General features: G+C 50.4%; 2 protein-coding genes across 2 annotated transcripts; one reads left to right on the top strand and one right to left on the bottom strand.

Moving 5' to 3' along the window:
- On the top strand, positions 1-5,023 carry LOC106892192 (zinc finger protein 239-like; the record flags this gene model as incomplete). Its single annotated transcript, XM_014949204.1, has 2 exons — positions 1-1,058; positions 3,238-5,023. A coding segment is annotated over one exon (1,005 nt), but the record flags the coding sequence as incomplete, so codon positions are not given.
- S100B (S100 calcium binding protein B) lies at positions 3,242-4,242 on the bottom strand. The gene is given in 4 exon segments (XM_014949203.1): positions 3,242-3,495; positions 3,969-3,989; positions 3,992-4,109; positions 4,111-4,242. Coding segments are annotated over 4 exon segments (405 nt in total). The 3' UTR covers positions 3,242-3,361.
- Positions 5,024-13,005: the final 7,982 nt, after the last annotated feature.

Genomic DNA, 13,005 nt, shown 5'->3' with positions numbered 1-13,005 from the left:
GGGGCGGAGCGGCTCCACAGGTGCGAGCAGTGCGGGAAGGCCTTCGCGCAGGCGGGCGCCCTGGCCAAGCACCGCCGGGTCCACACCGGGGAGAAGCCCTACCGCTGCCCGGTCTGCGCCAAGGCCTTTGCCCTCTCCTCGGGGCTGGTCCTCCACAAGCGCACCCACACCGGAGAGCGGCCCCATGCTTGCTTGCTCTGTGGCAAGGCCTTCATCTCCTCGTCGCACCTCGCCCTCCACCTCCGCTCCCACACAGGCGAGCGCAAGTACCAGTGCTCCGTCTGCGGGAAGCTCTTCCTCCAGTCCTCCCACCTGGTGCGCCACAAGGCCATCCACACTGGGGAGAGGCCCTTCAAGTGTGAGGAATGCGGCAAGCTCTTCGGGCGTTCCTCGCACCTCGCCACCCACCGCCGCGTGCACACAGGTGAGAGGCCTTTCAAGTGCCTGCAGTGCGAAAAGGCCTTCACGCAGAAGGCTGGGCTGGTCCTCCACGTCCGCCTGCACACCGGGGAGCGGCCCTACAAGTGCGAAAAGTGCGGGAAGAACTTCCGCTCCTCCGCCCACCTCGTGTCACACCAGGTTCTCGAGTCAGGCGAGAGGAACTTCAAGTGCTCCACCTGTGGGAAGGCCTTCAAGCAGGCGTCATCCCTTAAGCAGCATCTGAAGACCCACGAGGTACGCGAGCCTCAGTGCTGCTCGGTCTGCAGCCGAGCCTTTTCCAGGTCCTCTTACCTCCAGCTGCACATGAGAACACACAGTGGGGAGCGGCCATACCACTGTTTGGTTTGCAACCGGACATATGCCAAAATTTCAACCTTTGAAAAACATTGTAAAAAGCACCAGCAAGATGAAGAGAGACCTGATGCTCAACCCAGGTCTGTGACCACTAGGGCAAAAACACTAACTCAAAAGAAAAAGCAGGAACAGAAACAGCAGCACCGACATGACAGCCTCGAGCAACCTCACCAGGCTGACCCAAAACAGCAGCAGGCAGGAAAGCTGTAAAAGTCACTAAAACAAGAACTGTTCCTGGCCTTCTGCAGCATGGCTCACGAGAGGTAGAGTATCTGGTTTAATTTTTATCAAAAGAAAATTACATGCTCTACCAGCCTTACTCCAGAGCGCGTTTCCAAATTGGAATTCTTTCTCCAATGCAAGGTTCAATGCAAACACTTCTTTGGGCGCAGCAGATAGGTAGGTAGAAGTCTGCTGAGGCTCCTTGCAGACTGTATGCAGTGCGGAATGCTCTGTGGTTACAGGGGGATTCCACTCCATTCGTGGGCCCCGGTGGTTTTGTTTCATGTCAGCAGCATTTTCTAACGCAGACTTCCAGGGATTCCTGACCAAAGCACCTGCTTTTACCCAAATTGAAAAAGGGATGCTTCTTTGTATATGGAATTGTAGTCCCTTAAATGAAGGGGAAGTTTTTGTTGGAAGAGAAAAGAGAGATGGTGCAGCTACAGAAAACAGTTTTGTAGCAACAGTGAGCTTAGGAAACAAGCATGAATTTATCCTGCAAAACGCAATTTGTTTTTAAAAGCACTGTACGTAGTAATATGATAGCATCTTTGAGTCTTTTCTCATTTTCTCACTGTTAACTACAACAAGGCATTGTATTTGTCTTACAGATAATGCTGCGTATGAAGTGCGTTTACAGTATGGTAGGTTTTATTTGCCAAAGCAATTTAGCTCATCTTTCTCAAAACTAATGAAGACAGGTGTCAAAAATCTGTAATTCATCTTAAATTGACATTTGAAATCCCAGCTTATCATAAGCTACAAGAATGTTGGGGTGGTTTTTTTTTTTCACCTGATCTTTTGGAGGGAATTCTAATCACCTCTCCTGAACTAAAAAATTGCTGTAGCTGGTTTGCTGGCCAGTCACCATGCAGAGGGAATGAGGAAAGATGTCACAGAAGGGTTGCTGTTGAATCGGAATGTTTTGGATATATTTCGGGAATGAGATTGGATTCCAGTGAGTGTTAAATAATTTTGTAAACATTAATAAAACTGCCTTTGTTGCAGCAGTATTCTTTGTGAACCAGTACTTCATAGTGACTTTTTATGTCAGCTGTCATTCTAGTAACGGCACTATGATGCTACTTTACACCTTTATTTATCACTTACTGTTACCCAGGAATTTATTGTAGCAGAAAAAAGGAAGCAGCAAGTTCATTTAAAGTGTACATTCCTAATTTTCTATACCACATCCCTGATTTTTTAATGCTCTCTTCCTGCCATTGTGTGAAAACAGGTGTTATGCACTTGAAGGATCTTTTTGGGTAGGCTTCTGGTTTTGGTTTCTATTGTGTAGTCACAGCTCTATTTTAAGGCCAAAAAAAGGAATTTTATGAAAGCTTGCACATTTAAAGTATTGCAGTGTATCATGCAGAAATCATGTTAGTAGATGATAGATCTGGATTACATCTAAGAACTAATTTACAGCTAACAAAGCTACATTAAATAAATGTCTTTTTGCACTTCAAGATTTAGAGATTAAAATGAAATTAAAATTACACGCTACTGTAATGCTGCCATTTCATCCCCAGGGAGCCTCCAAGGGGCCTGAGAGTCCCACAGCGTAGACCCCAGAGCTCCATGTTACTAAACCAGCCGTATCCCGGGTTGTCATACACCAGCCTGCACTAATGACAAAAATTTGGATTTTTTTTAAGCTCTCCTGGGCTCAGTGCAATATCAGATCAATCTAACCAGTGCCAGTGAGTGTTGTCAGAGCACACACACCTCAAGTATCCAGCAGGCTGATTCTGTTGACTGGGATGGGAGCGTAACTAAAAATTATTCAATAATGTCATTAGCCTGTCACCTTCTCTCCCTGAAAAATGAACTATCTCTGCCAGAGGCTGAAAATCAGTTGTGTCAGGACTGGCACTTTGAATCACCTACCCTGTTGCTGCTGAAGCTTAGCTTAAGCATTTTGAGCCTCCTTCAGAGCTGGCTGTGATTCCAAACATGGGAATAAATGGCAGCCAGGGAGTCAGGACCAGGCATTTGTAACCAGCCCCTCTGCATCACCTCCTGCTTCAGCCCTTGAATTTCCCTTTTCCCTTTGCAAGAAAGGTTGGGTAGCAGCATCCGCCTGCCTCTAGCCCCGTGCATGTCCCTTGCATACAGCAGCAGGGAAGGAGCTTAAGACAAGGAATTTGCATACCACACCAACCAGGTGGGCACTGCCAATAGACTTTTCTAAAATGTGCGGGTGTTTTTTGTTCACAGAACTTCGTGAGCTGCTTAAGACTAGCTCCAAGGAGCTGTTACAGCCAGTCTTTTTCCTGGAGGAGTGATGCTGCTCTGCATCTCTCCAGCATGAGCAGGAGGTGTTCACCTGCTTCCTACCATCTCACTCATGCTCAAGGAGCTCATGGCAAGCAGCGGTGACCATCACAACAAACGCTACAAACTCCTGGAAGTCACACTCTGCATCCTCATCGCTGTCCAGAGCCTCCATGACTTTGTCCACAGGTCTTTGATCTCCTGAAGAAACAAGCAGCCAAAGCAAAAGAGGATCAGAACGAGGCCCAGACAGTAACATGTCCCTGTTTCTTGGGTGCTTCCATGGCTGAATGGCTGTTCAGATGCATCTCAAATAGCTTGTTGCTGATTCCTGTCTTTGTTGGGGCACCAACCTATGGCTGCAGGAGCATCTGCACAGCAGCAGCCCTCCTGAAGCGGAAGCCACTGAGAAGGCTGTCCCCCCTTCCCAGGGGGGGATAGTTCCCTAGTATCCAATGCGAACACCATCCCCCAGCGCAGGCTGTTGCCCTTGTCCTGCCACCTGCTGCTCCTGTAGAGCTGGAGCAGTGTTTAACACACTGCTGCATAAAAAGAACCCATCCTTCCCCTGTGCTTGCTTCCCGTGGGAGGTGGAGTTAGCAGAGCCCACCAGATCCTCAGCATGGCTCCCTGAGCCCGGCCAGGCATTCTGTCTAGAGGGCAATACTTAACACCAAGGAAATGGGTCAACTCAGCTCCTTTAGTTCTGATTTCTTCAGCTTGTGCTTGTTTCCCTCCTTTCCTGAGTACTGGTGGAAGGCATCAGTGATTACAATCATGGCCTTTTCCAGCTCAGACATGGTCACAGCTTCCCTCAGACACGAGGTCAGAGGGAGCGATGGGTGCATTAGCCTAGGCAAGCTCCAGTGATGCCTTTTGCTTTGCAAGCACGGCCACCCCAGAGCACCCTCCATGTGTCAGCAGCACTGGAGCCCACACTCCATACATGCTGCTGATAAAGCACTGCTAGCAGCTCTCGCTTCAAGGAGGAAGATCCCTAGAGACCTTGGCCCTTCCACCAAGAGCTCTCAGGCAAGGAGAGCCACAGCATCAGGAGTGCCAGTAAAGGACTGGCACATATTGAGAGCTGGCACATCCCCTGTGACTCATGTGGGTTTGGCACCTTGACTCTCTAGGTGTGCAGAGCATAGAAAACAAGGAAAAGCTGCAAAGCCCTGGTGGCTTCCAGCTAGCTGCTCCTGCATTTTCCATATGTGCTGACCTGGCTAGCGGGTGGCATGTTGTCACTTCATCTCTTCTTTGGCTCCTGCTTCTTAACCCATTGCTTTGTTCTCCGTGCTTGAGAGAGGGGCAGGCACTGGTTTCATTTCTGCAATGAGCCTTCAGAAAGGTTTTGCTGTCCCCACTGTCACCTCTGCCTTTCTGGACTGCAGGCCTGTCTCCAGCTGAGCAGTCAGGGGAACCCAGGCAGGAACCAGTTTTGATGAATGCCAGCAGGACAAAATAAGCAAATTTCCTCTAACCTCCCTCCTCCCATGCTTGATTTGGAGACCCTCTTGGGAATGTTAATAATTGGGGTTGCAGTGTTCCCCGTGGATTTCAGAAATGGACAAACCAAAGAGACTGATCAAAAAGGCAGAGATGCAAAACCACCTTCCCAAAGGCTGTTGAATGCACTGATGCTGGCTGGGAAAAAAAAAAAAAAAAGCCTTATTGTCTGGCATTTAGTGAATTTATACACCACGGATAAATGTCTCCTGTCCTGTAACCTGGCTCCTGTTTTACCAACACAAGGCCCACTGCTGAAGGCACCAAATCTCATCCCATGGCCTGACTCTCAAGTTGATGCCCTCCCCCGTGCAGTGGTTGGTATCTAAACTGCAAGGCTGTTTCCTATCAGGTAGGAAATACTACTGAAGCGTTTTGTGCATGCTTCCTACCAGCTCTTTGCATGCTTACACCCTGCCTGCACCAGGCTGAGCTAGCTGCCAGCAGCAGTGCCTGCTTCCCATCTGCGAGGCTGAGTGTTTTAGCTCCCCGCAGGCCTCCGCTGTAGTGGCAGAGATGGAGCTGCGATGGTGCCCCCCAGGGCAGCAGCCCTCCTGCTCCAGCAGCCCAGCACCTGCCCCGGTATCCCCCAGCCCTTCTCACCTCGCTGCTGGCAGCAGGACTGTGGCACAGCAATGCGATGCGTCTGGGTGCCCCAAGGACTCATTGCCTTCTTGTACCCGGAGCCAGAGAGCCCTGGCCCCTACCACAGCACCCACAGCATCAATGGCAGCTGGAGGAATCCAGAGCTGGGCACTGGACGCATTGACTTGCTGCAGGCCCACGGCTGCAGATGTGGGAGCCATTGCAGAGAAAGCTGCCGTTGTGAGGAAAAAAAAATAATAACTGGGCAGTCAGCAGGAGAGCCAGCCTGTCCCCAGGAAAGGCAGTGAGCCACGGCTGGACAGGCACGGTCTGAGCTGAGCTGAGGGCCCCAACACCTGCCCCAAGACACCCCACAGACAAGGCATGGGAACAATGGAGCCCCCCCTTTCCCTGTGGACCCTGACCCAGGGCTGCAGCACCATCTGGGGCAGAGGTTTTTCTTTGCATGTGATGGGAATGTCCATCACGGCAGCTTGTGCCTGCAATCTCTTGTCCCTTCACTGCGTATCTCTGAGATGGGTCTGGCTGTGTCTTCTCTGGCACCCCATCAGTCTGGGGGCAGCAGGACCCTTTGCAGGGAGTTGCAGTTCTATCAAGCTGCAAGCGATTGAAGGATGGAGCTGGCAGCAGCTCCTCCCTGATGCCTAGTGGGGGAACAGTGCCAGGTTCTGGGGCGTGCCTTATTGTAGCCTCACAAAAAGCTGCATTCAGTAGTTTTGGGTTATAAAGGTGCTCTCACAAGGCTTTCAACTGGCCAATAACTGCAACACCACCCTTTTGTCTGGGTGGTGTCAGGGACCTCCTGCCTGCATGTACGTGGTGTCCTTGTCACAGCTGCATCAGTGGCATCTTTCAGAGGTCCACTGCCAGCTCCAGCAGCCACCACGGCCATTAAGTGTGCTTTTATGTAAAGCCAAGACCTGTAAATTTCCCTTTCCACCACAGGCCTCCTCGCAGGCTGGTGCGCAGACCTGATGGGGGTGATGCTTTGTAGGGGCCAGCAGGCAGCCCAGCAGGGGAGGGGGATCTGGAGGGGAATAGGTAACAAGTAGCAAAAGGAGTGAGCAGCATCTTTCACCCAGACCGCTCCTGATGTCACGGTACAAGCAGGTGGTTGATAAACACAGAGAACATGCTGAAGAAAGCAGGTTTTTGCTGTGTTTCATTGCCTGGCCACCCCCTTTCCCAGGAATGAGATGGGATGAGCCAAAGGTGAAGCTGTGTGCTGTTGCTTGTTTCCATTCTCACTTTTATGTTTCCGTTTTCATTGCAGCACAGGATCAATAATGGCTTTATGTCTTAGGCCTTTGTTAAATTTCAGACTCAGTGCAACTCAGAACAGGTCACCAGTGTTACCAAGAGGACAGGTTAGCAATATCCATGATTGAGAGCCCACAAGTGTCATTTTATTAGCATGATCAGCTGATCAGCTCCTGTGTAGAAATGCGAGGAGCGTAAGAGATGGGATGGGAAGGAGCAGCAGGATCAGGTGTGAACACCAGAAACCTTGATCCTTTCCTGCCTCTGCTAATAAGCAGCTCCAGGTGACTTCCCTGATACTTGTTCAGGCTCATATCCTAGCAACCACTGCTCTCCTGGCCTGGGTCATCCCTGATGCAACCTGTGGAAGTCCAGGAGGGCTGGGCATAGGTGTGGGGCTGAGAGCTAGCTGTGCTTTTAGGGCTGCCCAAAGAGCTGCTTTCATTATTTTAAAAATCAAGGTCCTGATCTTTGAACAGGGGACTGTAGTCTTGGGGGTTATTTTTTCTGGGTTACCGCTTTCTTGCTGGAGCTTTGGATTGATGTGTTTAAAGAAACTGAGGCTTTTACAGAGCCCAAGGCTGAGCAAAACACTTCAGCCCTCTGCCTGTCTCCCTCTCCCCAGTAAAACATCATGTGGGCTCTTCTTAGCAAGCTCAGGGAGAACAGCCGCTCTATTTCTTTGTCTTTCTGGTGTGTGTGGCACCAGGCTCTGCCAGGTGGTCATTGAACTGGGAGAAAAAAGTAATGAAAGCAGAGGAATTTGTGTGGGAGGGAGAAGCTGCTTCTGTCTCCACAGGGCTGTGCTCACAATCCCAGAACACAAGGCAGCAGTGCAGAAGGCAGGTTCCCTGGCTCTGTGCCATGGTACCTGTGTCCATTTTTGAACCCACAAACACGGTAGCCAGAGATTGAGCTATGGTCCTTGTGGGAAGCCTCAGGTGATGCCTAGAAGCAGAAACAGCAGGACACATCTGGGAAGTGGGCTGGTGCTTGCTGAAGTTGCTGGAGGGAAATAATGGGCTCCATTTCGTGCCCTGCATGTAGGTCCAGGGGGCCTGAGGGGTTGTGTCTGCCCCAGGAGGGACCCATTGGGCCCTGCACCATCTCTGCCAGCCCTATGCAAATGTCGCTTTTGCCTCTGCCAGAGGAGTAGGAGAGACCGGACAGGCTCCATGGGATGAGTAGTGGGTCTTTTTTGCTCCCACAGAACAGACTTGCAAGGTTTAGGTGATGTCTCCCTCTTCGGAACCACTGGCAAAGGTAGCTTTACGTTCACCTTCACATTGTAAATCCTGGGTTCTGGCTAACTGCCATTTTCCCCAGTCCCTTTGTTCTCCCACTGTCCTCCCAGCACAACCATGCACTAGAGTTGCAGAGGAGCAGCTCTGTACATTGCTCCTGGCCCACCGGGTGCCATCATTTTGGCAGTTTTTGTGACCCCTTAAAGCACTGAGTAGTGCTGCTGCAACTGCAACTAATTCTCTGGAACTGAAAACATTGGAATACTCTTACCTTGTCTGAAATATGGCCTTGACCTTAGGTCAGTTCCTGGCTGAATTCAGCTGAAACAACAAGAGACTATTCTTAAGTTCATTAAGAACATATCTGTTCTTCATCAAACCTGCGCTGAGAGAAGGCACTGCAGCATTGAATTTGAGTGTCTCTCCAGCTCCGGCTACAGACAGCAGCCCCAGCAGCAGACCATGGTGTGGTTGCTGGTGGAGCAGAGTGCTGAAGGCTCACACCCTTTGCTGCTTCAAGCCAAGTTACCTTAACAGGGACAGAGGAAACCACGTGGGTTTAAAGATGTTTCTAAAACACCTGTGTTTCTACTTAAAATATTTCTGCTGAAACAGTGACCATTTCAGGACTCTCAAAGCAGAGGTGGCCATATTTAGATGGTGTTTTGTAAAATCCCTTTGATCAGATCCTTTTTAATACAAACTAGATGATATCACATGGCTTTAAAGTACCTGTGCAATTTTTACTCTGACAGCATAACAAATAGCAGTTGGCAGATAAGACTTTGTGAACTGAGTCTCGTGTGCTGGACTGCAATAAAAGGGGGGAAATTGTGGTGTTTGCTTTTATGAGCTGATGGCATCCCTCTCTCAGAGGGACACTTTCAGCTTCTAATGTCTCCAGCAAGCAGAGCACCCACAAACAACAGGAATGGAGTCTTGTGCTGTCAACTGTGGTCTAAACCTCAGACATATAAAAACTAGTATAAAAATAAAGCCCAGGTAACAGGAGTTTGGCAATTATTAAAAACGAAAGTTTCATAACTAAAATGGAATTTCTAAGGCAGGCACATTTGACAGAAAAATAAAATCAAGTGGTTCATCTTACATACTGCCTTTAGGCAAACATAACAAAAATTACCTGAAGACTTTGGCATCCGCAAGGAATTGGAGATTCTTACAGGAAGCTTGTCTCAGGCAGATTCATTATGATAATTTTTTTTCTTAAATCAAAAATAAACAACAGGCTGTTAAGCCCCAAATACAGCATCCTTATCAGTGAACTTCTAGCGTTCCCTTTGTCTGTTTGAACTGTTCAAGAGAAGCAGCACAGCTCTCCCGAGCGAGGACGAGCAGTATTAGGTACAAGTCAAAGCTGTTACCTGTGTGCCACAACACTCCCTTGGGAAGACTCCAGCTGTTCAGACAAAATTCTGCTGTTGCTGAGCACAGCCAGGCCTGAACCTGTGTGTGACCTAAGCCTAGTTTATGAAATTAATACCAAATTAATTCTATAATTCCCAAGTGAAATTACTGTATCCTCACCAAATAATCCCCGAGGTAATGCTGGACGTGAGTGAAGAGCTATTCACTAGTGCAGGAACATTGTAAATTCAACTTGTAGTGTGTGAACACAGTAACCATTAATTCACAGGCATGTTTTTGTCCTGGGGTACTGATGGGTGCCACATTTGGGAGTAGCTCTTTTATCCCTGGGCCCCCCTTGTTCCCTGAAGCCCCCGGGGACTGCTGTGCCAGGCAGTGCACAGACGTGGAGGTGGTCTCTGACTCCAAGGCCTTAGAGTCAAGGTTGAACTTTGATCACAAGTATTTACGGCCATGAATTTGGGCTTTTCTGCCTGAACTTCCCACTGGCTTAGCTTGGTCTGGTGTCTCCTCTGAAGTAGGAGGAAAGCTGGGTCAGTCTGAAAGGCAGCAGGAAGAAATTTTATCACCACATTTAAACAAGTGTAGGGTTTGAGCAGCTGAACGAGGACGGCCTTTGGATCAGCCTTGAAAGATTTTGACCGAAAAGCTATGAGGAACAAAAATGTATTGCAAGAAGACAAAGAGGAACTTTGAGGAAAATGTAAATATGTGTCCAGATGTGAAGTGAGAGACTTTTAGCCAATTAGAAACGCATGGCTGAACGTGTGAGAAATCCATATAACCAATGATAAATAAGAACACTTCGCCTGCTTATCTCTGGGATAATGGTAACTCTATATAAACAAAGCATTTGTTATAATAAAGGTCTTCTGTTTTACTATCATCAGGAGTCCGTGTTGCTATTATCTCCAACAAACAAGTATGCATTAAATTCCCATCTTGCCCCTCCAACACACAACAGCATCAAGTAAAGCATCTCTGGCTCACATGCTTCTTTCCCAGAGCAGGATTTGTAGTGTGTTTTATGAAAACAGTGTTTCCTTGAAGGGACAGAGATGGTAAAAAAAATCATGTCTGCAGGGGGGAAGGAAGGGGCAATTAGTCTGTGCTGTGGATGTGCACTTTAAGTACATGTACCCACAGCTCTGGGATGCGGCTACAGGGCCCCAGCCTCTGTTGGGAGAGTTTGCCAGCCAGGCATGTTACTGTCCCACAAAATCCCATTTGCAGCCCAGCTCAGGTCTCCCTCCTGCAGAGCAGTCCCTGACATCCCTGGGCCACTTACTTCTGCCGGTGACACGATGCCAGGTCCCCAAGGGGCTCCCAGGCTCCTCGTGCACCTCCCCAGCGTGCCTCCTACGGGGTTTCTCCAGCTCATGGCAGAGCTCTAGCCCCTTCCCGACCACCAAAGTGCCTGATGGAGTTCATACCTCCATTAGGGGAGCTCTCTTGAGCTCGAGGGGTTTTGAAGGGCTAAAACCCACTTGCTCACTGTCCCAGGAAGGGAGCGCTGCTAAGGACAGGGCACTGGGGATGTTGGCAGAGATGGGGGCATGTCACTGGGACAGGGCAGGAGCTCTGCCACCTCTTCATAGACCTCATGGACTGCTGTCCCATGGCAGCACCTGTGGGAGGGTGACACTCTCCCTGCCCCCAACACTGCACCCGTGCTGGAGGCACCAAGGCAGGGTTCACAGTGGGGGTGCCTGATTCACCTCATCACCTGATACCAGGGGTGAAACCACCACCAGCCCTGATGTTGTTTTTATAAGGACTGGCAGACCCTCGTGCCTGTGACAAGGATGTGCCACATGTCTGTTCTCTTGTAGCCTCATGATTACAGTACCCATCACAAAATCTTTTATGGGTGTCACCCAGCCCACCACACCACTTCTCACCCAAGCAGGCCCCTGTATTTAGTGGTGCCTGCCACCCCAGGAGAGCCATGCCAAGGATGATGCCATGCCAAGTGCTTTCAGAGGGTGCTGCCAGCATCACCTTTTCTGGGAGCTTTTTCTCAGATTTGGTGAGCAAACAGCTCCCTGAGGCAGCAGTGCCTGGTGGGGCGCAGGGGAGCCAGGGGGAACAGGGGTGGTGGGGGCATGGCCATGCATGGACAAGGGTGCACTGTCTCCATGGCTGGCACTGCACCAAGACATGGTGTCCCAGCCCCTCATGGTCCACAAGGTTTGGGCTGGGCAACCAGACTCAGCTGGAGTTGGTTTATTATTTTCATTAGCAACTTTAAGGGTGCACAGAGGTGGTGGTGGGGTAGCTCTTGGGTTTGGCACTGTCGTCCCAACCTGTCTCTGGGGAAGTGAGCATGGTCTCTGTGCCTGGGGCAGACACATGGAACAGAGGAGCTGGGTCCTGCCTGCTGGCAGGGCAATGATGTCCCCGTGACAGGAGGTGCTGCAAGGAGGAGGACATGCACAGGAACCGACACAGTGGCATATCCCTGCAGAACCAGACAGACACAGTGGTATATCTCCGCAAAACCAGAGGCTACAACATCACAGCATGCCCTGAGGCCAGGCATCAGAGCTCATTGTGCACCCTGGGGCCACCAGGTCCAAGGGCAATGCCTGTGGAGCTGAGCCTGGGCTCACGGCCCACAGCCACCCATGGGTGCGTCCTCAGGAGGAACCTCCAGTGCTAAACAGTGAAACACCATCAGCACATGTGGGCATGTGTCCATCAACCACCCGCTTGTATGGCACCACCACGAGCTGCTGCTCTTGCTGCTTATCTCCTGTTCCCCTCCAGATCCCCCTTCCCTGCTAAGCTGCCTGCTGGCCCCTACGAAGCATCTGTACACCAGGTCTGTGCACCAGCCTGTGAGGAGGTCTGTGGTGGAAAGGGAAACTTACAGCTCTTGGCTTTAAATAAAAGTGCCTTCAGTGCCCGTGGTGGCTGCTGGAGCTGGCAGCAGACCTCTGAGAAATGCCACCCACGCAGCTGTGATATGGACAAGAGGTACATGCAGGCAGGAGGTCCCTGATGGCGCCCAGACAAAAGGGGGGTGTTGTGGTACCTGGCCAAGTAACAGCTGTGTGAGAGCACCTTTATAACCCAAAACCACTTGACAAGGCTTTTTGTGAGGGCACTTTTTGCGCACCCCAGAACCTGGCACTATGCCCCCAGCAGGAAGGAGAAGGCTGAGGAGAGTAGTGGTGAGTAGGACTTGAGAAGTGATGGTCCCCCTGTCCTGGGCCCCACCTTGAGGACTGTATCCAGTTTTGGGCCCCTCACCACAAAAAAGACATTGAGGTGCTGGAGTGGGTCCAGAGAAGGGCAACAGAGCTGGTGAGGAGTCTGGAGACCAAGTCTTGTGAGGAGAGGCTGAGGGAGCTGGGGGTGTTCAGTCTGGGGAAGAGGAGGCTGAGGGGAGACCTTATTGCTCTCTACAACTCCCTGAAAGGAGGGTGTAGCCAGGGGGGGTCGGTCTCTGCTCCCAAGTCACAGGCGATGGGACAAGAGGAAATGGCCTCAAGTTGCACCAGGGGAGGTTCAGATTGGAGATTAGGAACAATTTCTTCACGGAAAGGGTTATCAGGCATTGGAATGGGCTGCCCAGGGAAGGGGCTGAGGCGCCATCCCTGGAGGTGTTCAAAGGACGAATCGACATGGTGCTTGGGAATACGGTTTAGTGTTGGTGCGTGTGTTTTGTTTGGTGGGTTTTTTCCTTTTTTTTTTTTTTTTT

This window comes from Calidris pugnax, unplaced genomic scaffold (genome assembly GCF_001431845.1).
Source record: "Calidris pugnax isolate Ruff unplaced genomic scaffold, ASM143184v1 scaffold75, whole genome shotgun sequence".
Lineage (NCBI taxonomy): Eukaryota > Metazoa > Chordata > Aves > Charadriiformes > Scolopacidae > Calidris > Calidris pugnax.
The sequence above is the reverse complement of the archived record's forward strand: the minus strand, read 5'-3'. Positions and strand labels throughout refer to the sequence as shown.